The sequence below is a fragment of the Haliotis rufescens genome, unplaced genomic scaffold (assembly GCF_023055435.1).
Source record: "Haliotis rufescens isolate VD_foot unplaced genomic scaffold, xgHalRufe1.0.p SCAF_22, whole genome shotgun sequence".
Lineage (NCBI taxonomy): Eukaryota > Metazoa > Mollusca > Gastropoda > Lepetellida > Haliotidae > Haliotis > Haliotis rufescens.
Window position 1 is genome coordinate 8,523,104 of NW_025963913.1, and position 26,026 is coordinate 8,549,129.

A 26,026-nucleotide genomic window follows, 5' to 3' on the forward strand; every position below is an offset into this window, starting at 1 on the left:
GTCAAAATGAGGGACTACCAGTGGACGAAGAACGACATCTTGGTATTGTTGGCAATTCAGGTTTCCACGAATTGTCACCAGCGGAAGTTTGCAGCCGAAGGAAACACAACCCCGTATTATGACAGACCCCCGCCACATGCTAAGGTCTTCTGGATGTTCCTTGGTGCAAAACGAGTGTTACGTTGCCCCCAAACACGTGTTCGACCATCAACAGTTCGTAGCAGGATTCGATACTCGTCAGACCAATGGATCCTACTCCAGTTGGCCAAGTTCTATCGACTACGGGCACGACACCATATCAGACGATTCCGCATGTGCCTCTCAGTCAGTTGAGGACGTTTTACTGGTCTTCTGGCGTTATAACCAGCCGCTCTGGGGCGACGCCTTACGGTCATTGTCGAGAGTCTCTGATGGGTAATCCACTGTAGTCTTAAATCTGTTGAAGTGGCAAATGGATTTCGTCTGACTATCCTGAAAAGACGTCTATCCTCTGTTAGTGGTCTTTCTTGGTCTACCAGACCTATGCCTGTCATTGACATCATTGGTTTGACCATGTTTGACAATCAAACGAGTGATAACACTGTGATGACGAGCCATTTGTCTTGCAATGGCCCTGCATGACATGCCAGCATTTTTCATGCCTATCTCTTGCCATCTTTCAGCGTTCGTTAACTTTCTCCCTCACCATAGCTGATTTTCAACCTCTATTGGAAGGGGAATCTCACACAAGAGCAAAATGCAACCACGTGTCTGAAACTTGAATTTCACTATTTATAGGAAAGGGGAACTGCAGTAACACGTAAAGCACGCTTTCCTTGTGGTATCTGGACAAATTTGGGTTCATGAAACTATGGAAGCCTAATTCAGTCATACATCATCATATTTCGTATTTCTGATTCCCACACGTGAAATCAAGAGACTGAATATGGTGGCGCTTAACTTTTGTGCATGTGTATACTTTCTCTGACAATTCATTTAGGTTGTGTTTTTTGCTTATATTAATCGATGTGTAGATTAGTTTCAAAACATAACATATTATTTGCTTTCCTTACAGGAGTGGCTATTTATCAAACCACATTTGCAGGAACCATTCACTATGGGTCGTTTTGCACGAAGACAGTCATCTGCAAAGGTACACGATTCGGTCCATTCAAAGGTAGAGTGGTGAATACAAGTGAGATCAAGACCCTTGACGACAACTCACTAATGTGGGAGGTATGTCATATCGAACAAACCCTTTTACACGATAGCATTACACTCTGAAATATACGATTTGTAAATCTATTCTGAAAACGTTAGGGTTAAACTATTAATGTTGTTTCATACACTTAAGAAACTTCATTTTAATTCGAATTGATAGTGTGCTAGAACTTGGTAACTAGAGGGCAAACAAATCGAGCAGACATAATGTAAATTTGGTTGTGTGTCATCTGTTTAAGTAGCTGCAGGTATAAACAATAACTTAAGTCTTGAGAACGATATTGATTGATTACGTGTCATCGTATCACGTCAGTGTCGGGCGTTGTTCATGATATTAACCACTGCCAATGACTCAATCATTTACGGGAGCACGGGTGGACTAGTCGTCCAAGGCGCCGCAATTAGCAATGAAGAGTTGCGTCCCTTGGACAAGCCAGCCACCTATGAACGTCCTGGGAATCCCTGGTTTCTGGTGTTTCTAGGTTTCCCAGCACCATACCCGTCCTCGTGGGTTTCACCAAAGTGGTAAACGTCTGGAACCTGCATCACTTTTGGGCTTTCCTCCCACATTAAGCTGACACGCCGTGATATAACTGTAATACTGTTCAAAGCGGCGTGAAACCCACCTCACTCACTCACTCAGTCAAAAACAGGCATCCCCCACATAGATGGAATATCGACATGGGGTTAAATGTGAATTGATGCCAAATTAGATGTGTCAGGTTTCGCACTGAAATAGTGATATGGAATTCTTGAAATCACTGCAAACCTTATACCGACCGATTCATTCGGATATATAGTTTCCACAGCAAGTGTATGTAAGTGGCTTATTGCCGACTGTGACGTTTTACCGCAATCATTACTCACTCCTGTAAAATTCATAATTTAAGCTATGCAATGTTAATTCAAACATGAGCCCCCGTAAAGTTAGGAATCAAAATTAAATGTATATGGATATGTCCTGCATCTACATACAAAATATCTTACTGATATTGAGAATGTTGATATTGATATTTTTCTGGCTCACAAGTGCTTGAAAAAGACTAAAAAATACTGGCATAATGTGTCCTATAGGTGTTTCAGGAAGGAAAATTAAGCCATTTTGTGGATGGACGAGGCAATGCAGGAAACTGGATGACGTATGTGAACTGTGCACGATATGCCCAGGAGCAGAACCTTCTAGCTGTGCAGGTTGATGGAGACATCTGGTACGAAGCATGTAAAGACGTCCCCCAGGGTACGGAGCTGCTAGTGTGGTATGGGGACTGTTACCTCCAGTTCATGGGGGTTCCGGTCGCCCTCAAAGAAATGGCTGACGGTGGAGCCCAGGAAGAGGCAGATGGTGAGTGGCATAGCTTCTCCTCATCTAAGTTAAGGTCACTCCATATAATGTTTTTCTGACTTGATTGTTCATACCAAACATCATAGGAGACTAGCCACATTAGTGACATGTCATCCGTGGTTCGAAGAGTATCATGTGGAACTTGCCAGTTCGTCAATCAGTGTGAAATGAATAAATTTATATACGTGAAGGCGATGAGAGTTACGAGTACGTGCCAAGAATGAATCTTACAGGTAATCTAAGAATATGTTCTCAGGAAAGAAACGAAACCAAGTATTAAACTATTTATATTATGGATAAGAAAAGCACAACAGTTTCCATTTACTAATATACAGTGTACGTTAATATTCGGTTTGCTCCAACAAGTAGACAAAATCACAGCCGTGAAGATCCGGGTTAGAATAGGTCTTCAACAACCCATGCTTGTCTTAAGAGGCGACTAACGGGATCGGCTTGTCAGGTTCGTTGACTTGGTTGATGCTTGCTATCGTATACTAATTGCGTAGATCGATTGATACTGGATTTACAAAATCACAATTCACGTATGCCGGTTATGAGACGCCTATAACATCGCGTATATTTCATACTCAGCTGCGATACATACATCCCTGAATTCCTCATACATTGTAAAATCGAATGACAAATGGTCTTTGTCACCAAAATAAATTATCTAAATGAAGTCAAGCGAATTTAATCAGGTGTGGAAACAAACGCTGTGCTCGGAAAACTGTACTTGTTTAAAATGTAAGCAAAGCAAAGTTCAGATTTTACACTGTGTAGCATTCTCTCCTATTTTGATATATCCATTCGTCTACATGTTGCTTATATTGGCTCACGTGTTTGGTAATATTCATAGAAAGACTATCGTAGAACGAATTATGGAATTAAAAAGATATTCATTACAATGATCTTGTAACTTCAACAGAAATCGTAAACATTTCCGTCCTGTGTGACAAGAAGACTGACGCAAAATCACGCTTAACGACGACGGTAGTTATCTGCATTTCCCGACAAATTCTTATTTTATCGATTTTATCTTACAACTCGTTGTTTCAAAGCTGTTCTAACTCGCTTTCGCTCGTTGGATACATTTTGAAACAACTCGGTGTAAGATAAATGGTATCTGGCAGACACTCGTGTAGTAATCTATAAAGCTGTATTACACATTGTGTATTGCCAAAGCGCGTGCTACGTGGGAACAAGTTTCACCTATCTCACGTTCGGCTATTTCCGTCAAGCCAATATGCCAGCGCCCTCTGTTGGCAGATTGAAGTTTCACTAACAAATATTGACATCCTTGGGCTTTTTCAATGACATTGCGTTTAGAAATGATAGATCACTGATAGGAGCTTATGCATACACGATGACCCCAGCAACCCTGTTGCTAGGCTGACCTCACATGGCATTGTTTTGCCGGTGGGTCTTGCAAAACGATTACGTCATAGGGTATTGGGACGTGAGTGTAAACTTGCGTGATATTTCTCTTCATCTCGTCTCAGAATTATACAATAAAGGATGCTCAGAAAGCTCCTTTGGTATAGAATTATCAGGAAAATCGTAAAGGGTTCGACAAACGGGGTACATGGCACGGTTTGTAATTTTAATACTTTCTACAATTCTTGGAGATATATAGTGAACAGTTTATTATCATGTGAGCACAATATTTAAAAAAAGGGTGTACCCATTGATTATATAATGCAAAACGAGAGGAATAATTCGTAAATCGTTTGTGACTAACGCGCACCTGACGACATAAAAACACAATTCCAAGACTAAGACACTTCTTCTAATAATGTGTACATATATTTAAAAAGAAATGTTATCCAATTTGTTAAACAAATATATTCAGTTATAGTTTTAAAAGAAAATGGAACGGCTAACCAGTTTATATGAAATTATAATATTGACTATTACTCTCCAAAGAAATACGTACATGTTCCAGCTACATTTACAAAAATGTTTTATCTTCTAACACTTGTCTAAAGGAAAAAAAATATCGTATATATACGACACTATAAACATATCAATTACTTATGTAAACAATATTCAAACAAACAGGAGATTATCAAAGGTTCATACATTTTGTGGCCAAAATCTAGGTATGATATCATATTGAACATTGATAAATATCCATAGTGAAATTAAATGTGTGAAGAAATGTATAAAAGATATACAATTTCTGTTGAATTTATCACATCAAGGAAATGTATCTATTTTAAGTTCCCTTGTTCTTCCTACCATTCTCTTCCAATGCATATTCTGTAAATCTTGAGCTGATTTATGCAACGAAGAGAAGAATTGGTAGCTGAGAATAGGAGAAAATGCTACACTGCGTAAAACCTGAATTTTGCTTTGTTTACATTTCAAACAAGTGCAGCTTTCCATGCACAGCGTTCGTTTTCACAACTTATTTATTTTACTTGATTTCATCTAGACACTTTGTATTGGTGACAATGACCATTTGTCATTTGATTCTAAAATGTTTTATGAATTCAGGGATATATGTATCGTAGCTGAGTTTGAAATATACGCGTTGTTACAGGCGTCTCAAAACCGGTATACGTAAAGCTATCCAATATGGCGGAAAGTTCATTTCGGCGTACGTGTTTACGCCGTTTCCAAGCGATTCTAGGGTTATCGGCGACGTTTGGAATGATCATTGGTGATTTCATAAAAGACAGATACCCTAGACTAACATTTAGTCTCTGAAATCTTATATTACACAATATCCTTCTTGACTCTAAAAATACAAAACAATTTCCCTATGCTGATTTCATATGTGGAATGTGGAATAGAGCTAGCTAGAGCTGGCTAGACTTGCTTTTGTATGCGTTTCTAGATTTCTTTTTTTTTCATAAAATAAATATATTCCACGGTCATGGTGTAGGACTACAGATACCCGTGATCACTAATATGCTATTTTTGAAATTCTTCTAAACAAATGGCGACTTTTATGGTGTTCCTTATTTTCAGAGGTCATTTAAAAAAAAATGCTTTGCCAAAAAATTGCAGTGGATGATATTGATCACAGAATGGAATTCCCCACAGTATTCAAAACTATAAAGTGTATCTGTGTGTGAGATGTATGTTGAATTTTATTCGTCTTCAAAGTGAGGGTTGAAGAGGAGGGACATATATAGAGGATGTTATATGAGTGTTTATGTCATACTATGTTCACGACACGAGAGTCTAAATTCCGGTATTTCCCGAGAGAGTCGGTGTCGCAAACAATATATGACATGTACACGAATATGATATCCTATTTATTACCGAAGAAGATGTCTACATACAAAGACGAATTATAGTTTTGGGACAGCAAGTCGCAACAGCAGCGAAACCACAATTTGTCAACAATTTTCAGCTATTACGTCGTTTCTGGTGTAACGTCATTCCGACCTCACGTCACAATAACATTCGAATGACTTCAGCAATGACGGAAACGATATACTGTTGTCTCGTGGCGTGATATGACCCTAAGGCTCATATGATTTTTATAATTTCATCCTTTAAAGTTTACACTGTTTCTATCATGCTGATTGGCTGAATGGGTAGTCACGTGATCAGACATTTCGTGTTCACACTCCTGTGAACGGGCTGAAAAGTTCACACGATGTGAACAATATTTTGTGAAATTGATTGTGTGAACTTTTGCCGGAACTACTTTCCGGGGTTTCCCCGAATTCTCGATGGGTGTTTACAATCAACTCCTTTTTCTATTTTCTTTTTAATCCCCGCATTTATCGGGAATATAATTAATTTAGTATTTGTGCCTTGTCTTGTAACATTTAATCTGACTTAAAAATAAATGAATGCTTTGGTACTGGTGTTTAATGTCGTCTAGCTGCTACATGAAACAAAATGGATTGTCCTCACGGTGATTTGGATATGGAATGGCTATCTTTCAATATTAATAACGCAAGTGAAGAAGATGAATTCTGTAAAATTACTGAGGTGAACGAAATTAATTTATAAAGCGATATTGACTTTGATGCCTTGTTTTCGGAAATGACAGGAATCTAGCACCAATGAAAACAATGTGGCCAATGTGGCTCAGATGTGGCCGCTGACATAGATCAAAGCGACTGCTCCTAATCAATCCCAAACTAAACGCGGATTCACTATCGTATCGAGAATATAAATGTAAGATTTTGAGAAAAAAAGGTAAGGAAAGAAACTTAAATTTTTAAAAACAACAAAAAACTTACCAACCTGTTTTACCGATCGGTCATCGGAGACAAGAAAATATCCATAGACGGAATTAATATTCCGGTTTCTGAGTTGGCCGACCTTCTCCGTGCATTCTAGGCCGAGAAACGGCGGCGCATGAGGAATGACGGGACACAGAAATGAAGCTGGCATCAGTTCATACAGTAGATCCATCTCAGGTGACAAACACCAGCTAAGTAAAGTATTACAGCACACACGACAAATCCCAAACTCCAAATAAACTGGGCGGCAAAAGAAAGTATAGGTCGAGTTCCATGAACGATAAAAAAATAGTTTGTTGTGAATTATAATATAATCTAGGGAGGGGTAACAATTGATCAAGCACAGTTTGAATGAAATTGTGCAATCACAGGTAATGTAAGCTCAAGGTAAACAATGGTGGGGTAAGAAATTTCATTTTCAAAAGTTGTCTGAAATGTCACCAAACAATTGTCAGACACACTACAAGTTCATTGTCGACACAGTTGCCTTCAATAGCGCGTATGAACTCCAGCTGCCTCAATGCATGCTGTGATACGCCGCCTCCTGGATGACGTCTGTCTTCTGATGACGTGGACTGGAATCTGTTGCCACTCGTCTCTCGGGGCCTGCTGTCTGTTGACAGGAGGCTGATGGCGTGCTCTTATCTGTCTGTGAAGATGGTCCCTCAGATGTTCAATAGGATTCATATCGGGTCAGTGGGCAGGCCAAGGCAAAACGTCAACGTTCTGCTGGTTTAGAAAGTTCTGGAGTCAGTCTTGCAGTATGGGGCTTGGCATTGTCGTGTTGAAACAATGTCCCCTGCTGTTGGATTTGTAAGAACGGAAGCACAACTGGCTGCAACACTTGGTCTCTGTACTGCACAGCGTTCAGGTTTCCCTGTATAATCACCAAATCAGACTTCTGATCTCCACAAATACCGCCCCACACCATGACACCTCCCCCGCCGAATGGATGGACCTCTCGAATACACGCCGGAGCCAAACGTTCCCCTCTGCGTCGATAAACTCGTTCTCTGTCGTCATTTCGTAACAAGTTAAACCGACTTTTATCAATAAACAGCACTCGACGCCAATTTCTCACTTACCAGCGTCGAACCTGCCTCGCCCATCGCAGTCTAAGGCGTCGATGTTGAGCAGTCAGTACCATTCTTCGGAAAGGACGATATGTTCGGATTCCAGCAGCACGAAGTCGTCGTAGTACTGTACGTTGGCTAATGGGATGTCCCAACGCAGTTGCTGTCGTCGCCGTCTCCGTTACGAATCTGTTTCGCAGGTGAATGAGCCGTATCTGACCGTCTTCCAGTGGTGTTGTCACTCGGGGTCGTCCGGTTCTAGGCCTGTCCTGTGTCCTCCCAGTCTGTTTGTACCGTTGAATCAGCCTGGCTACTGTCAATGGTGTACAACCAAACCTTCTGGCAATTTGGACCTGTGTTGCCCCCATTTCGGCCATACCGAATGCTCTCTCTCTCTCTCTCTCTCTCTCTCTTCTCCTGTGTTCTTTCATCACGTGTGGTTATACTCTGCAGTCGAATGCATTTATACAGCTAACATACACGTGCAGTTTATGCCATAGGCGGGAAACCTGTTTCACCATTTTTTAGTCACCGCACGAGCGCCGCCAAAGGTGGCGCGTTCGGGTGAGGTGTTTTTTGGTACCTGTTCCTGGGCAGTCATATTCCCAATACCCACTTTCCACTTGTTATCGCTGTTTTTAGGAAAATTACAAATTGCCAGCCTATACTTTCTTTTGCCGCTTAGTTTATAACACACCCTGACGTTGAAAATTAATAACACAAAACACACAAGTTTCAGAGCACTCGGTTCAATCCCACCAGTCCTTTCCACATCGTCCGAATTGGTTTGCGATTATCCAAACACAAACAACACATTCATAAATCGGTGATATTCCCAATTTGCCAATGGTTCACGCGTCGGGGCGTTTTCCATAACTGCTCCATCAACTTCATTTTCAACAGCAGTTAGTATAAATTTCAACCGCATGCTCCCGTTCGACTCGAAATGCACCTCTTTACAAACTTTTGTGACGTCATATATAAATCCTCGCTTGAAGGTTGACCTCGCCTCGGTGCATCGAGGTCATGTTTATATTTTTGTTCACTTTCCTGTAACCTCTTTTTAAGATTTGATTTATCCCAACTATTGTTTGTAAATTTGTTCGGAGAATAAAATTATGTTGACATATTTCTAGATTATGTTTTATACATTCAAAGAACTATTTTTCTTTGCGTAACTGAGTAGGAGTTGGGCCGAGAGCCCGAGAGCCGGCAAATACCTACAAAATAACATTGTTGCAGTGTTCCTCGGCGAAACCAGAGGACTTCAAATTTAAGCAAACATTGTTACGATATTATTCGGCGAGACTAGTAAACTACAAAGTATGAAATTATTAGAATTGAACGTAAATTGTATACCATATAGAGAAATCTACTGAGTATTAATAACTTGAACATGACAAAGCTTTCAAAATACGTAATCATGGAGTAAGGTTTTGTTGCTCAAACCTTAAGATTATATTCTATAATTCGTATCTAGCATTCTTCAATGAACACATTTCATATGCCATGTGTAAAATGTCAAGAAAACTTTATTGGTCATGTTCTCATTAAATGACTTGTAAACAGTTTAATTAAAAAAGCATGATTTGTATGGTTTAACGAATGACAGTAAAACAGTGAGTGAGTATGGTTTTACGCTGCTTTTAGCAATATTCCAGCAATATCAAGGCGGGGGACACCAGAAATGGGCTTCACACATTGTACCAATGTCGGGATTCGAAACCGGGTCTTCGGCGTGACGAGCGAACGCTTCAGCCACTAGGTTACCTGACCGCCCCCGCGGTAAAAACAACATTTGTAAATTATTGATTATACATTTGAACACTTTCTACAATACTTGCCATGTGTTAATGTCGTGGCAAATGTCAAGTTCATTCACACATTGAACGGTTTGTGAACAGTGTGATATAAACAATTTACAGTAAGATAATTATGGACACTTTACATTTTTAACTCCGCCTATGCTTGCAGTTTGAACTTTTGAGGCAGGACAAAGCTGATATTAAACATCAATGGTATTAGACATTTATCATCCAAAACTGGCATCCACATGAGATATGGCTTGGGTCTTACTTTATTTCTGTAATTCATGAGAACACATTTCTATTTCATTGCTGACATGTGAATCACCTATGGTTAGTAGATAGACGCTACCAATATTGATATAATGCATTGCTGGTATCGCTCATATGTGGGTCAACATTTTCAGCTACTGCCAAAACATAATAAAAAGGAGTTGTGGTTGATTTATAGCCAATGTGGGAAACATACCTGTTTGGTTTCTACATTATCGACTTATTGAACAATAGCCCGCGTGTTGTGCAATTGTTCACATTGCCACATTAGACGCATATAACACGATGATTGACCTGATGTCATCCCCTTAAAGGCAAATGGTACTTGCCTCATGTAAGTCCAGCTTGATCCATGAATTGAAATGCGTCGAAAAGGTTCAACGATAAAAAAAAACATATATCCCAAGTGTACTCGAGGTCACCGGGTTATCTATAATCACCTTTTTAAACTGCGAGGACACTACTAGCCAACCGGGATCTCTTCCCGTGTATGTGCTTGTAGACCTCTGCGGCTTGGAACATTTCCCCGAATTATTACACTAGAATTTGGCCTAAATATGTCCGAATTGTTACCTTGCTTCGTTTTGTCGCTGGAACCATGGGATTTTCATGTATTTATGTGAATGGAATGTGTTGTCCAAAAACAGACGTAAAATAATCAGGCTAGGCGTGCATTTCACTTTACACAATTTAAGTCCAAAGCGTTAGTATTTTACAATCGGACATTATAGGAAAAGTACATGAATTTACTTCCTTTTATTCTTTTTTTTCGCATTTAATGCAAACATCTACCGTTTTTGCTAGTTTTCTTCAAGGTTGCATGAAAAAGGCATTAAATTGTTATATCTGATTGCATTCGAGTACATTTGCAATTCGAGTAATGGCTCTACCGGACTCAAATACACATGTAACTGTCGTTTCGTCCTCAGCTGACATGTTAGCATACGCTACATTTACTCAATTTTATATATGTTGCCTGAATAATAAACTGAACATGTGTTACTGCACAGCCAGTGAGGGGTACCAATGCGAGCGGTGTGGCAAGGTGTTTGCGTACAAGTACTACCGAGACAAACACTTGAAGTACACACGATGTGTCGACCAGGGAGACAGGAAATACCCGTGTCACCTATGTAGCAGGTGAGATACTTCGAACACCAATTGTATGTCAGACTCCGTTCCTTAACGTTTGATCAGCTTGACTTATTAAAAGAAAACTACAATTTGCATTCTTAGCGAGAAGTTTATTTATATGTCGATCAAAAATATGGTATGACCGGTCTTATTTAATGTTTCAAGGTCTTTTGAAAAGCGAGACAGACTTCGCATCCACATCCTCCACGTTCACGAAAAACACAGGCCTCACAAGTGCATCGTTTGCGGCAAGAGTTTTAGTCAGTCGTCCAGTCTCAACAAACACATGCGGGTAAGTTTTTTGTTTGTTGTTTAACGCCGCACTCAGCAATATATGACGGCGGTCTGTAAATAATCGAGTCTGGACCAGACAATCCAGTGATTAATATCATGAGCATCGATCCGAGCAATTGGGATCGATGACATACATCAACCAAGTCAGCGAGCCTGACCACCCGATCCCGTTAGTCGCCTTTTACGACAAGCAAAGTCACCTTTTACGGTAAACATGGGTTGCTGAAGACCTATTCTACCCCGGAATCTTCACGTGTCGCGGGTAAGTAATTTACGATTACTACTACAGGTAAAAAGTACGTTTCGTGTCGCGTATGTCTCACTTAATAACACATATAACTATTCAATATTTGGTATCTATAGCTGCCTAAATGTGGTACTGAAAACAACGAGACATTGCCTCTTAGGTTGACTGTACATGTGTTATTATATTGCACACAGATGATGAATTTTCGCGTGCACTAAGTTATTAGGCTGACTGACGGTTCAACGACACACCTGCCAGATTAATAACATGATTTGTCACACTGTCTTGACAGACAGCGATAGTCCTTGAACGAATCGTTTATAAGATATTACAGGAGCTTCAATTTAATGTCAAGTTTGTGCCTCCCGTGACGTTGCCGGGTTATCATTGATTTCTGGTAACCTGTGCAAGTCGGCTGACATAGATAGGGTGGTCAGGCTATGTTTTTGCGATTCATCGCATCACCAAACCTATATCGATTTACATGGAGGTTTAACATGACTGTTATTACCACTCAGGGAATTTGAGATCGGCGGATCCGTAGGCCATTAATACAACAATGGTTGTTATGTGTTTCTTATATTAAAAAAAATTACAAGTGCAAATATTTGCACATTATCGTATAAGTATTCCATACTGTAACCATTTGGTAGAATATTCGGAACTTACATCTAATTGAAAAGTTAGTAAGCTTACAATAATAAACATTTATTATATATATTTGTTTCACCAAGAAAACTTGATTAAAATGGACATTGTTTTATATGCATTTTATGCAAATGTAAGATATGTTTTAGATCAATTTATCCTATTTATCTTTTTCATTATGGTTCATTCACTGACTTTTATTTTTATTATATTTAATATTCCAACCGAATGCCATAAAATATATGGACTCAATCAATGTCTATTTTAGGAGAAATTTCATCTAGATATCACATTCAGGTATAATAATACACGTTGACTGGTATACGTATCCTCAACGATGGGGAAGGGGTATTATTCTTTTGAAATATTGAACTGAATCAAATGAAAAAGTGTTTGATTTGTCTTGAAAAATGGGATTCTAGAACGACAATAACTATTAATAGATCAAAGGAAGGGTTGATGTCGCTGGTCATTCTGTCATCTCTTCTAATCACTACCAAGAGCTCCCTCCACAACCACCCGGTGTCATTACACTACCAGCACCATCCAATGTTAACTCATCTGATAAACTACGTCCTTCTCGTTTAGAGCCTAGTCCGCTCGGGCAAGATTCCCCCAATACAGTGCGTGAGTGTCGAAGCGTCTCCAAGCTCTCGAGTTCGATTGGGCTGAGAACGTTCGATGGAAAGAACAAAAGGCCCAACCTGGCCGTTCCCTGGTCGAGAGGCATCCACCACACAGTTTGCAGTTTGACATCGACCCATCAGCACAACTCTGGTGCTCAGAACTGCTCTCAAATAAAACATTTTATGGAGAACGGACATTTCAGAATAACTCTATTTCTGCTGTGATAGAGACTTCGATTTTAAAGAGCTTTTAAGTGTTTAGGCTGTCCTGTAAAAGCCCATCTGCCTGTTGTTGGCGAATGATTGTTGAGCTTTGATAAAGAAGACAATATTACACCATTGTCCTCTGGAAAATCAGGGGAGTGCAAATTCCCCTCAAAAGAATCAGAGTGACGGCAGACCTAATACATGTCAGCAATCCAAATGAACCGACATGGTATTGATCAGTTTCTGCATAGTCGTATTTGCATCGACTGACAGTAACTTAGGGTCGCCCTACCTCTGGTGTCATATTGTACAGTGACATATTGTATCTGTGTTATCACATTCCATTAAATAGTTTGTAGAATAAACCCTGCACAATTTTTGCTTTCTCTTGAATCTTGGAAGAGGACGGGAAAATAGTTCTTCAGGGTACATGAAGAAAGCTGTCTTTATTTATAACTGGACGTTATACACTATTCGTAATGTTCGGAATCTGAGTTACATTATTGTTAACACATAAATAGACGTCATGTATATCAAGTATATTCCTAATAGAACAATGCAACTGCTGTACACATAGATGTAAACACCACACACCTATTCGTAAATACTCAACTATTATATTTCTTTATGTGTGTGTGTGTGTGTGTGTGTGTGTGTGTGTGTGTGTGTGTGTGTGTTAATCTACCAGTCGTAAAAGGCTTTTAAAGATTTGATGTCTTGCGTTTTTTAGTTGATCGCCAAAAATACTCTTTCCACTTTTTGTTCACCTCTACGTATGTATCGTATCGTATTTATACTTATACCAAACATAGACAGTATTAGTATGGTATGAACACGGGACATTAAGGGTCCATATCAAAACTTATTGGATTGATGACATAATCATTGACGTGGATGCTGCTTAAAATATGTGAAACCATCTTCCCATTGGTGTCAATTTGATTTATTTGAATTACTGGATGTGTAGTTATTTACAAAATATATCCCTGATACGCGGATGCATACAGTTTGCACATCGGTTTTTCGATTCATACCTCAATGAACCGAAAAAAATACACAGTCAATCCTTAAATAATTAAATATATATATATATGCTTCGTATTCTGTTACTGTAAACTGAATTCATGGAATTTCGTAGGTTATTTTTATCGTTGATTTAGAGTGACACTTAGGAGCTTGAGTATCAGTGAAAACAGGATTTGATATCAACTTGTTTCAGAGGAACAGTCAGAGGAAGGGGATCACTATATTGACAACAAAATGTCTATATAAATCATCTTCATATTTACAAAACAGGATAAAATATACTAAATTTGCATAAAGAAATATTTCAGGGGGTATGCAAGTATAATTTGTAAACTGAATAAACCGTACCCTCCCAAACCATTGAATATTATGTAGTGTTTCAATCGATTTTATTTTCATCATAGATGAAGTGAAAAATTGTATTCTATTCCCGTAAATTAATTAATGTCACACATGTCCATTTGGTAGAAATTGTATCCTTTATGAATACGGCGCCCTTCTTACAGAAGAGTAAGCCAGTTCCCTTGAACAGACTATGCCGATTAGTGTGTCGAGTGGTGCCCCAAACTGTAGTACTTCCAGTTTGATAGCTAAATCCCCGTATATATTGTCCCAAATGGCATCACAGTAGTAAATATTACAAAACATGTACTACTTGCTTAATAATTTTAATGTTTTGCTGTTAAGTCTGTATTTTAAATTTCTGGGAAGATATACCATAGTGTATTAATGTTGGTCAAGTCTGGGTGATCGTGATGCAACTATGACAGTTGGTTGGTTATATAATTCACATATAAAGGAGTGTCAGTGTTGTATTAATGTCTGCACAATGTCTTACTTGCCAAATGTTTTCTCAGTTCTTCTCATACGCTATTTCTGAAGATTTTCGACGACCTGTGATGAAGGTCAGGGTCAAACACACATTAAAACGGAATACTTGCTTTTACTTCTTTATAATGCAAAACTATTTTCGTTGGTTAATAGCAAATAATCTTTCTTCTGTGCCAATTGAAATATTTGAAACAGTATAAGACTGTTTTTACAGTATGCTACAGTAACTTTAAAGCAACTTTAAGAAACAATAAGAAACTTTCGGGCAGCAGATATTGTTAGTTTACTTGTGGTAGTGATGGCAGATGAGGCGCTCATAAAATATAGAGACAAACAACGTCATTCGAAAAATTCGTGATGTGACAGTTTCAGGAAGGTTGGCTGTCCCTATAATATACTCAACAACAAAAGTTCCTGTGATATTTTAGTGTATTTTTCAAACAAGTAAAGTTTGGTTTTCAATATTGTAGTACATGTATGGAATATAGACACAAAAACGCAACTTTTACAGAAAAGCATGCATTCCATGCAAAAGTTGACTTTTATGCAAGCCCCATGCATTTCATTACCCAAGAATGAGTATAAAAACATGTGCGTTAACGGAATTCCATATGCATTGTTTATCATCGTGCTGACAACAACCACTCAGAAAAACAACAAAATTACGCAATTATTCAACATTACGAATTGAGCGTCTGCGTGCCATTGGTATGCTTGAAGCAGGATCGAGTCAACGTGATGTTGCAAGACAATTTAACGTCCACAGAAACACCATTTGGTGTTTATGGCAACGTTGGCAACAGACGAATGCAGTCAGACACCATCCTCGAAGTGGAAGGCCACGCGTAACCAATAATCGACAAAACAACTGGATTCGAACAACACACCTACGAAATCGATTCCAGCCAGCAACAGTGACTGCAAGAAGCATCCCTGGCCTTCGACGAATATCTTCACAAACCGTACGTCGTCGCCTCAGATGTGCAGGGATTGTCGCCAGAAGACCCGCCAGACGTCCCATTTTGACAGGAAACCACCGTCAAGCACGTCTACAGTGGTGCAGACAACGTCTACGCTGGACGGCCATACAGTGGGGACAAGTTCTATTCACTGACGAGTCCGTTTTCACCTCAGCTACAGCGATGGACGGATTCGTGTGTACCGACGTCGAGGTGAACGTTACGTCAATCATTGTGTCATGGAAGAAGATTGGTTCGGGGGCGGCAGCGTTATGGTATGGGGTGAGATTACAGCAAGACAGAGGACCCGTTTGATAGTGGTAAAGGGAAATCTCAATGGACAGCGCTACCGCGACGAGATCATCGCCTCTGTTGTTCTACCGTTTTTGCGTCGTCATGGCCCAGGCATTACCTTTCAATATGACAACGCCCGGCCTCACATTGCTCGACTTGTTCAGGATTCTCTTCAACAAAACAACGTGAATGTCATCCCCAGGCCGGCTCGCTCCCCTGATCTCTCACCAATCGAGCACATGTGGGATGAGATGGATCGGCGCCTTTGACGTCAACCACGTGTTCCACAGACACTCCAGGAACTTCGAAACATGTTCCAGCAGATATGGACAGATATCCCACAGGACTTTGTGCGATGCCTGTTCCATTCCATGAGACGAAGATGTGTTGCTTGCATCGCAGCCAGAGGTGGACACACACGCTATTGATTTGTAAATTGACATTTTGGCATGTTCATGTTGTTTTTTTATGAAATCACTCATTTTCTGAAGTCAGTATGGCAAATTGAACCATTTGAACACTAAACGGAGTCTTTTATCTGTTGCAAACCGAAATTGTTTCAGTTTTGGTAAAAAACTTTGCATTAAATTTTATTCAATGTCACAGGAACTTTTGTTGTTCAGTATATAATAGCCACGGACGAGGGCGATTCTTGCCCTTTTAAGACCTGGCTAGTGTCTACTTGCCGAGTGCATACCTATCTGAAAATACCCGTGAAGGTCCGGGGAGGAATAGATCTTCAGCAACCCATTCTTGCTGTAAAAGGCGACCATGCTTGTCGTAAGAAGCGACCAACGTGATTTGGCGGTTAGGCACACTGACTTGGTTGATGCATGCCATCCTATCCCAATTGCGTAGATCGATGTTCATGATGTCAATCACTGGATTGTCTGGTCCAGGCTCGACCATTTACAGACCGCCGTCATATGACTGTAATATTCTGAGTGTGGCGTTAAACAACAAACAATCAAACCTATCTGAAAAACACGGACTTACTGGCAGCTGCCAACACTGTCACCAGTTTCAAGAAAGGAGCAGGTGCCATATTCAAACATTCGACTGTGACGTTCTTGAATACACTTACATTTATTATAGGGCCTGTTACTCAGTGCTGCTGCCAATTTATTGCCTTTTGTGATTGTAAACCTACATCTGTGTTTCAATCATTTTTTGAATATTATCCATTGATCTTGTGTAGTTATTGACTGGTTTCACAATTTAGATTTGTACGAACCGATTTCTGTGTTTACCTTCGTTTTCAAGAAATCACCTACAAACACTGTAAAGGTCCCGTGATGAAGGTCAAGGTCAACAGACCGGAAGTGTTTATAACTTTCCTAGAAGGGTAGAGTTCTGTTTCAAAGTACTACTTCATTGGGTTTATGTTTCCAAAACCGTAAGTGATGTTAAAACCGGAAGTGTGTGTTGTGTTTTTTATTAAGGTGGCTTGTGGCGTTGACCTTGTAGTTGTAGTGAATCTGTTTTCATAAACCCAGAACTGATGTCATCAAATCAGAAGTGCATTGGGCAGATAGCTAGGGACATGGGACCTTCAGTTTCAGTGTTGTTCTGTATTTGGCATATATTTCCTCAAACCAGAAGTGACGTCATTAAAAAGAAAGTTCTTATTATTTGTGACTGGCGCAGCTGGAGGGAAGTTGTATCGTATTAGGAAGCAGTAGGATTCAAGGCTGACAACAGACATTGTTAAGGTCAGCTGTCATCTAATTTGGAAAAGCTACGGTTGTTCATGATACATGTTTCGGGTGGCCAGGTTTTGAGATTCAGAAAAACGTTGCGGTAGGGATGCTTTCAGGTGTATTTTGACCGTGCTTCCAATTCTTGTTTACAAGGGAGATAATATAGAAATGTAAGCCATCAAATACGGTAGAATATTTGATAGAAATGTGTGTATCATTCATGCAGCGACCGATTTAAGAAAGTAAGCCTTTCGGCGACTTCTAACGATATTGTTGGAACATCTATACATTATACATTAATGCCGTATTGTGCTTCTCTATCGTTTGAGATAAGATTGCTGATAAAATTGAGAAAAGAACGAAGCAGAGAGAACTTGGCCCTTCTCTTCATCTAGTTTACTACCGATGTATCTGACTGTCTATCCCGATAGACATAACTTTCTGTTTAATAATGGTGAAGTTATTTCCAAACATTACCTCATATATCTAATTAGGGTAGTTCGTAAAATACGCCATCATGCCATATTCTGTTAAAATGTTGTTTCTTTGTCTATGAAAGCAGCATAGAGTCCGTTTGAATATTCTGACATGATGGGGGCCCAGTCGCTGTGCAGAGTTGCGTCCCTTTGCCACGCCAGCAATATATGATCGTGGGTTAGAATCTTTGTTCGCTCCGATCATGTTTCTAGGCTTGTCAGCACCATGCCCGTGCTCTTGGTAAACGTCTGGGATCTGCATCACTTCGGGCTTTCCTCCTACATTTACATTGAAACCAACTCACTCGCTCACGCTTTGATCTTAGCAACATGCCTACGTTAGTTTTTTACAGCTCTTGCAGAGCACAATGTACCTCTACTCTGCTCATTTTGTAACTACAAAAACGATTCGTGGGGCATGTGTGTGTTTGAAAGATCACACAGTTAAACAGAATTCATCAAACTTTGACCTGAATGACTGCACGACACGTCTTGGCCATGGACTCAAGATTTGACACTTTGTGGAATGTCAGCTCATTCTTCCTGAAGAGCTTAGCGAAACTGATGCAGATTCTGTGGCCAGCTGGGTTGACGTTAACGTGCGTCTGTCTAGATCATACCACACATGATCAATTGGCTTGAGAACTGGAGACATCGACTGCAGTACGTTTATGTCCTGAGTTGTCGGGAAATAAGTACAGACGGATGCTGTTTCTTGCATTTAAATGGCGCTTGGTGCTTTCAGAGTCAACGTGAGGACGTAAGATCTCATCAAAATAATACACACTTGCCCTAGATGCGAACAACATTTGGTCTTGTTCATAATAAGAGATTGCTCCCAACATTCTGACACTTCCTCCACCGAATCTGTGGATTTCATGTACACCGCAGCCACTGAAGTAGATTACGTTAAGGTAATATAACACCAGCGTATGGCGTTCTTGTTCCATTCCATGACAGTCTGTGCAGATATCGGATCGGACGTAAACCCGGAATGAGTGTTGCAGTTGTAAGTATCCTGTTTCGTTAGTGAAGACTCAGGATGTACCGATCCAGGGTTGTTGTGATGATGTGCGGTCTCCCTTATCGCATCCAAAGTAAAATTCGGTAAATTGTGTTCTGGGCAGCCTTGGCAGAACTTCTCCCATTTTCATTGAGCCTTGACATGATGATTTTTCAAAATTCACCCCATTTTCTAAATAAATTTGTAAAAAACGACTGTTTATCAAAAACAATAAAACCATTTTGTGAAACTTTATAAGTCAAATAGACCATGTGAATTTTATTTTCATGTAGAGTACAACGTGGAATACTTACTATCCACGAAAAATACTTTTTCTCTCAGGTGATCAACTGACTTGCCTTTGCATGTGTTTCTGAAGGATGCCATTGGTGGGGCTGGATACGCTCACCTTTTCTCGAACACTTGGTATCATCACTATTGGATAGTGATTCAAAAACACATGCTCATGATATGGTCGGAATTGTACAATCAAGATTTCTTATGACTATAGTAATGGTTTTGTCGCATTTGTTTTGTTTTGAAAATATTGTTACAACCTATTCGTTTCTTTTTCAGGAGAGCATATTTCGATGATCAGATTTCACATTCCTCCCCTTGTAGTTGGTACAACCAAAACCAAGTCTATAGTCATATGGTACACCCAAGTGTCTTTTGATATGAAATATATCAACGAATGTTGATATATTTTATATCAAAAGACACGAGGGTGAGATTATATTTATCATCCAACATCATCCTTCCAACCTTTTCAGTTTGTAGACAGTAATAAGCAGTGTCTGAAGTGTAAAAAGTACTGCTAACAGCTTCAGTAGCAATCATAAGTGATGTCATTTGATTGTGACGTCATTGGTTACAATGGACTTCAAAGCATTGTGATGCAATTTCATTGCAGCGATATCTACAATGTAGATATCGCTTGATCACAGAAGCGATATCTCCTGTGGGAGCCAGTTTTGGATGATAAATTACAGTTCTATCATATGACACATAGACATTACATATTCTCCTCCACAGCTAATTCTTTGTTTGTTTGTGGTTTAACGCCACACTCACCAATATTCCAGCTATATGATGTAAGTAAGTCTTGTGAAGTCTGTAAGTAATCCAGTGAGGACCAGACATTCCAGTGATTGACATTATAAGCATCGATCCATGCAATTGGGATACGATGACATGCATCAACCAAGTCAGCGAGCCTGACCACCCGATCCCGTGAGTCGCCTCTTACGACAAGCATAGACGCCTGTTACGGCAAGCATGGATTGCTGAAGACCTATTCCATCCTTCACGGGTCCATAGATACATAGATAGATAGAGGTAGATATGTGTATGTAGATAACATATTATTATTATTACTACTACTACTACTACTACTACTACTACTACTACTACTACTACTACAGTGTAGATGTGGCATGTTCATTACCATTGATAACAAAAGTGGCCTGTTACGGAAAGCATGGATTGCTGAAGACCTATTCCATCCCGGCTCTTCACGGGTCCATAGAACATGGATATATAGAGGTAGATATGTGTATGTAGATAAAATATTATTATTATTATTATTACTTTGGAGTTTGGTGTAGATGTGGCATGTTCATTACCAGTGATAACAAAAGTGGTTGAGATATTAAGGACATACTGTAGAGCAATAAGTGAAAGGAGAACTGTAAAGCTATGCCTTCAGTACATAAAAATGATTGAAATCCTCAGAACGTTCATAAAGGCTTGATAGAATGGATGATTGGTTACTTCATCTGAAAACGCTTTAAAACATGCTGCTATAATTTGCAGCGTCAGATCATAGTCTGTATCTAAAGTCAGTGTATGTTTATCTTAGGAACTTGTAGAATCTGAAAGCAGGGAATCCAGAGGTTTATTGCCTTTGTATCCAAGGGCATCATGTTCTGAGACAGAGTGGTTGCATTTGGGCTGGCCTTTCAACTGTTTTAGTCATTGAACAAATGTTGATGAGAAGCCTGAACACTGCTACTGGTCTGACAATCCCAGAGGTTCAGAGGCTAACCTGGTCATCTTGTTCAGAAATGAATGGAGCAATGCAGTCACTTACAGCACAAGGAGATCAGCAATGATAGACGACAGAGAGATCGGAAAAACAAAGAAGACATAAATGAATAATCATGCGACTGAAACCTATTTGGTATTGGACTGTTGGAGTTGTATCTTGTGAGCACAATGATGATGATGCAAAACAGGGTGGAACAAGGTACACATCCCCCTCCTCTGTTTAAATAACTACATTTGCTTAGAGAAGCTTACAAGCGTGTTTTAGCAGATTGTATGAAGCAAAAGGTCAAATCTGATGGCAAAGTACCAGTAGCTTGAGAAATAAACTGGCATAGAAAGGTCATAGTCTACTTTGATGGGTATGATGTTGGCCCAAGCAAAGGCGTTGGAAGTGAAGTTGCAGCAAAGACATTATCCTGAGAGGGATGTAAAAAAAACATTCCTAGCAAACACAAAAAACACTCAAAAGTTAATCTGCTTGTTGAGTGACACACTTAGGGGATCTGGTATTGACACCATCCAAGCATCTTCCGAAGAACCTTAGCTGGAGATGATACTCACTTAGTAGTCTTACTCTGCTGCCATGTACAGATGGAATCAGTTGAAATCTATTTTTTGCCAAGGTCAACTCCAACATCAAAGAAAATATCCATGAAACAAAAGAAACATTGTGAGAGTAGTCGGTTTTGCGTGCCACCCTGGGGTGTGATACTACTTCAAAGGTTAATGGTATCTGAAAAGTTGTTGCAGTGAAAATGCACCATAAATGTGAGGAATTTAGAAAGGCTTCATTTGTATTCGACCAACATCCAACATATGTCACAAGGACGAGATTGAACATGCTGGGGAAGAAGCTTTACTTCGTCTATTCAAAGATGAAATCAGACAAGGACTTGACAATTTGAGAGTCCAGAAATTCACTGAAAAGATGGCAAAGACTTCTACATTTGTGGATCCGAAAATTCTACCCCAAAATCTGGAGCAGCTAAATATCACAGCTACAGGGTTTACTTGCAAATACAAGAATGGAAGGGATGGAACGTAGATGATAACTGCTTCTAGCCTCTGACTAGACAAAGTACCTGTTCCAGAATCATTATTGAAGGTTGTCAGATGTGCATGTAAGAAGGGATGCACAAATTCAATTTGCAGTTGCAAAAAAGTGGAGCTGATGTGTAGCATAGTGTGTAATACATGTAAGGGTGTCAGCTGTGAAAATTCCGCACCACCAAACATGGTTGCTGATTAATATGATAGACAATATGCATGGAAACAAGCACTGTTAATGAACTTTGTACTTACACCTCATTGTCTATTAGATACTTGGTCAATTACAACACTGTCATACTATACACCTAGAAATTAATCAAGCACTCCTTAATATATGTACAAGAAAAAGGATCATTCGTGTCAAGCCAAGGCTTTGGTGGAGGATTAAATGTCGCGTGTAAGACTCTTGAAAACATAGAGAATGATACAAATGTTCAATATTTAAATTGGGAAGTTCAATGATCAGGTATGAACGGCCATTACTGTCCAAAACAATTCATTGTTGTCTTAGAAAATCAGTAGTGAGTGTAACCGCATTGTGCCTGGATGGCAGCTTGTACCTTCCTCCAATTCCCCCAGTGAATCTTCTTATATAATCAAGAGGTAATTGCTGCCACTCCCGATAAAATGCAACCTCGAAAGCTACCACGTTCTGTACTGGTGGATCCATTGCTTGCAGCTGACGTCCAAGAATGTCCCAAACATGTTCCAATAAATTCAAATCTAGAGTCATATCGAGCCAAGGTAAAGTGTCCATAGTATGTCCAGACATGTAGTCACAGCACGAGAAGGATGAGCTGTAGCATTGTCCACAGGTCGAGTGGCAAGTGCATGGTTGTCAAAATGTGTCACAACAGGATTGAGGATGTTCTAGATGTAACGTTCGTTGTTGAGATTGCCTCTTACTGTTACCATGTCCAGTTTAAAGTCATGAGATATTGCTACCCACACCATGACGGAGCCTCCACCATATGGGACTGTTGGTACAATGTGCCTACGGGTATGCTTTATGTTTCTGTGTCTCCAAACTCGCATTCGCCCTTCTGTGACGTGCAGCAAGAATCGGCTTTCATTAGACCAGTGGGTCCGTCGTCACGTTCTCAGATTCCAATGACGTTGAGCCATGCACCTAGCCAATCGAGGTCTCTGAATATGAGCTGTTAACAAGAGATGTCTATTGGCCCTTCGTAACTTTAACTAAAATTATTTTAGCCTGTTGCGAACACTTCTGGTGGACAGATGCCTGTTGGGAAACCATTGTTCTTTCCATTGAGCTTTACTCGTACTGAAGGGTTGTCGCCTCACAAGACGTGCTAGAGCCCTGTATTCTCGTAAAGTTGTCTTTCGGGGTGGCCCTGGTTGTGGACGGACTTCACGTGTCTGTCTGTGTTTTCTTACGAGTCTGCTGATGACAGTATGGTCATAGCCAATGGCTCTGAATGACATACGCTTTGCGCTTAGACAGAAACCAGTCGCAAAAATGGCCACAAGAGGGGCACGAGTCGCTATTCGGCTTTTCCATAACCAGTGGTTATTACGAGTTATGTCCCATCTATGTCTCTCCTATTGACCAACCAGATTACATCTTTCATAAAACTTGCATTTGCTTCAAACATAACGGCGGTGCCCAGTCAAGACGATCTGGTCGATAGCCAAGTTCTGTATTGTAATTAAACGGGTCCCACCTCGCGCAAGTTGACTAACAACATGAAAAGATTTGGAAAACTATCCGTCGACGCCCATTTGGTAGTACACATGTTTTGCAAATCCTGCAATCGACAGAATTTTCTGCACAACAGTCGGCATGTTATTCACGAACCGAATGCCGATTTCAATACGCGACTTTCATTCGACTATGGAAGTATATATCTCCGCTATTCCAGCCTGGATCGGCAAGGGTTGAAACTTAAGACTTTTACAGACAGTTAACTGCTTTGCCCAGGGAAGATGTTTTTTTATCCCCAATAAGACATTTCTAAAATCAAAGACGTATATACATTTACTTACATATATATTCCTAGAAAATTCGTATTTTCAACTTTTTACCAAAAAAATAGGACTTAACATCATATAACAAGGACATATTTTGGTACTTCTGTACCAAAGTATAGGCAATGTAAAATCACACAAATCTTTTATGTACCAATTTCTTTTGGGTATTTTCACATAGCTGTGTGACTTATTTCTGGGCCACGGAATCTATTCCTGCTGAATGATTTTAAGCTTCTTCTATCTGGTGGGAAGTAAAAAAATTTACTAATTCACTGTGTGAATACTTTTTTCATTTTAGATACATCTTGAAATATCTTTAAATTATTGAGAGTAATTTTGCTGGCTAGATCTGACTAATAATTTCCCCACTGGTCTGAAACATCTGAGATGTGGATCCACTTTCACGTTTATAGTGACATTTGGGGATAAGATATTTAGACAAGAAGTTGGTATCCCCATGGGCACCAATCGTGCTCCCCTTCTTGATATGTTTCTTTATGCACATGAGTCGGAATTTCCGCTCGTATTTACAAAATCCAAACAAGGCAACCTGGCCAAGGAGTTTAACTTAAGCTTCAGGTACATCGATGATCTGATATGTTCAATAACGATCCAATAGCCAATTCCCTTTCACTGATTTACCCAGTGAAACAACCTCGTCCGTTTCATATTTAGATATGTGCCTTAATACTAGGTTTTTGGGTGAAACAAAATCTCTACAAGACTGTATGACTTCAACCTTCCTGTAGTCACTTATCCCCTTACGCCGAGCAATGTTCCAGAAGCTCCATCCTTTCGTGTCAACATTTCAACTGCTGAGGTACAATCGAGCATGCTCTTTCTTACAAGATTTTAAAGAGCGTCTCTTGCTTAAAAGTAGTTTGATCAAGTTACAAGTGTCAAGGCCTCAGTGGAACTTTCAAAACGTTTTATGGTACATTTGTAGATGATATTTTCAATTAACGCATCAGTGACAAATATTATGTCCGATGCAATACCTTATTTTGACTTGTACCATATGTTCCCGTGTTTTCGCAATTGACTTACCTTTGCATGTGTTTGTGATGGGTGCCGCCGGTGGAGCAGGTTACGTTCTTTTGGAGAACATCTCGTATCATAGCTATTTGATAGAGATTCATAAACACATTCTCGTGATATAACCGAGATCGAACCATCGACTCTGCTTTTAGCAGGGATTTCTTACATATATAAAAATGGTTTTGTTGCTTTTGCCTTTTTGTTGTTCAGGCACTTGCATATCGCGGCGCGTCAGCTTGATATGGGAGGGAAGCCTGATAGTTATGCAGGTTTTAGACGTTAACCACTGCATGGGCATAGTGCTGACAAACAGGGAAACATGAGCAGGGTGATTGCAACCCACGATCATCGGTTTCCGGCGCACCTAGGGGACGCAGCGACGCCCTATTCGCCTGGCCAGACTCCTGGAATTAAGATGGATGGTTGGAGGTTAATTGTTTGCAACTGTGTTTTGAAAACGAAACTAACACAACCCCCCAAAAAAACAAGCATAGAAATCGTACAAGTCACAATGACATAACTTCATAAATGTATTTTCTATTTTGTGTTTT

The 26,026-nt window shown here is 39.8% G+C and overlaps 1 protein-coding gene across 2 annotated transcripts in view; it reads left to right on the forward strand.

The window, feature by feature from the left end:
• LOC124116971 (PR domain zinc finger protein 14-like) overlaps positions 1–26,026 on the forward strand; it is a 66,476-nt gene that overhangs the window by 28,845 nt on the left and 11,605 nt on the right. For both annotated transcript variants that reach the window (XM_048401483.1, XM_046478636.2), the window contains exons 4-7: positions 1,055–1,215; positions 2,275–2,542; positions 10,912–11,041; positions 11,201–11,327. In XM_048401483.1, coding sequence (XP_048257440.1) covers positions 1,055–1,215; positions 2,275–2,542; positions 10,912–11,041; positions 11,201–11,327 — 686 coding nt within the window. The remainder of the gene's footprint in view (positions 1–1,054; positions 1,216–2,274; positions 2,543–10,911; positions 11,042–11,200; positions 11,328–26,026) is intronic.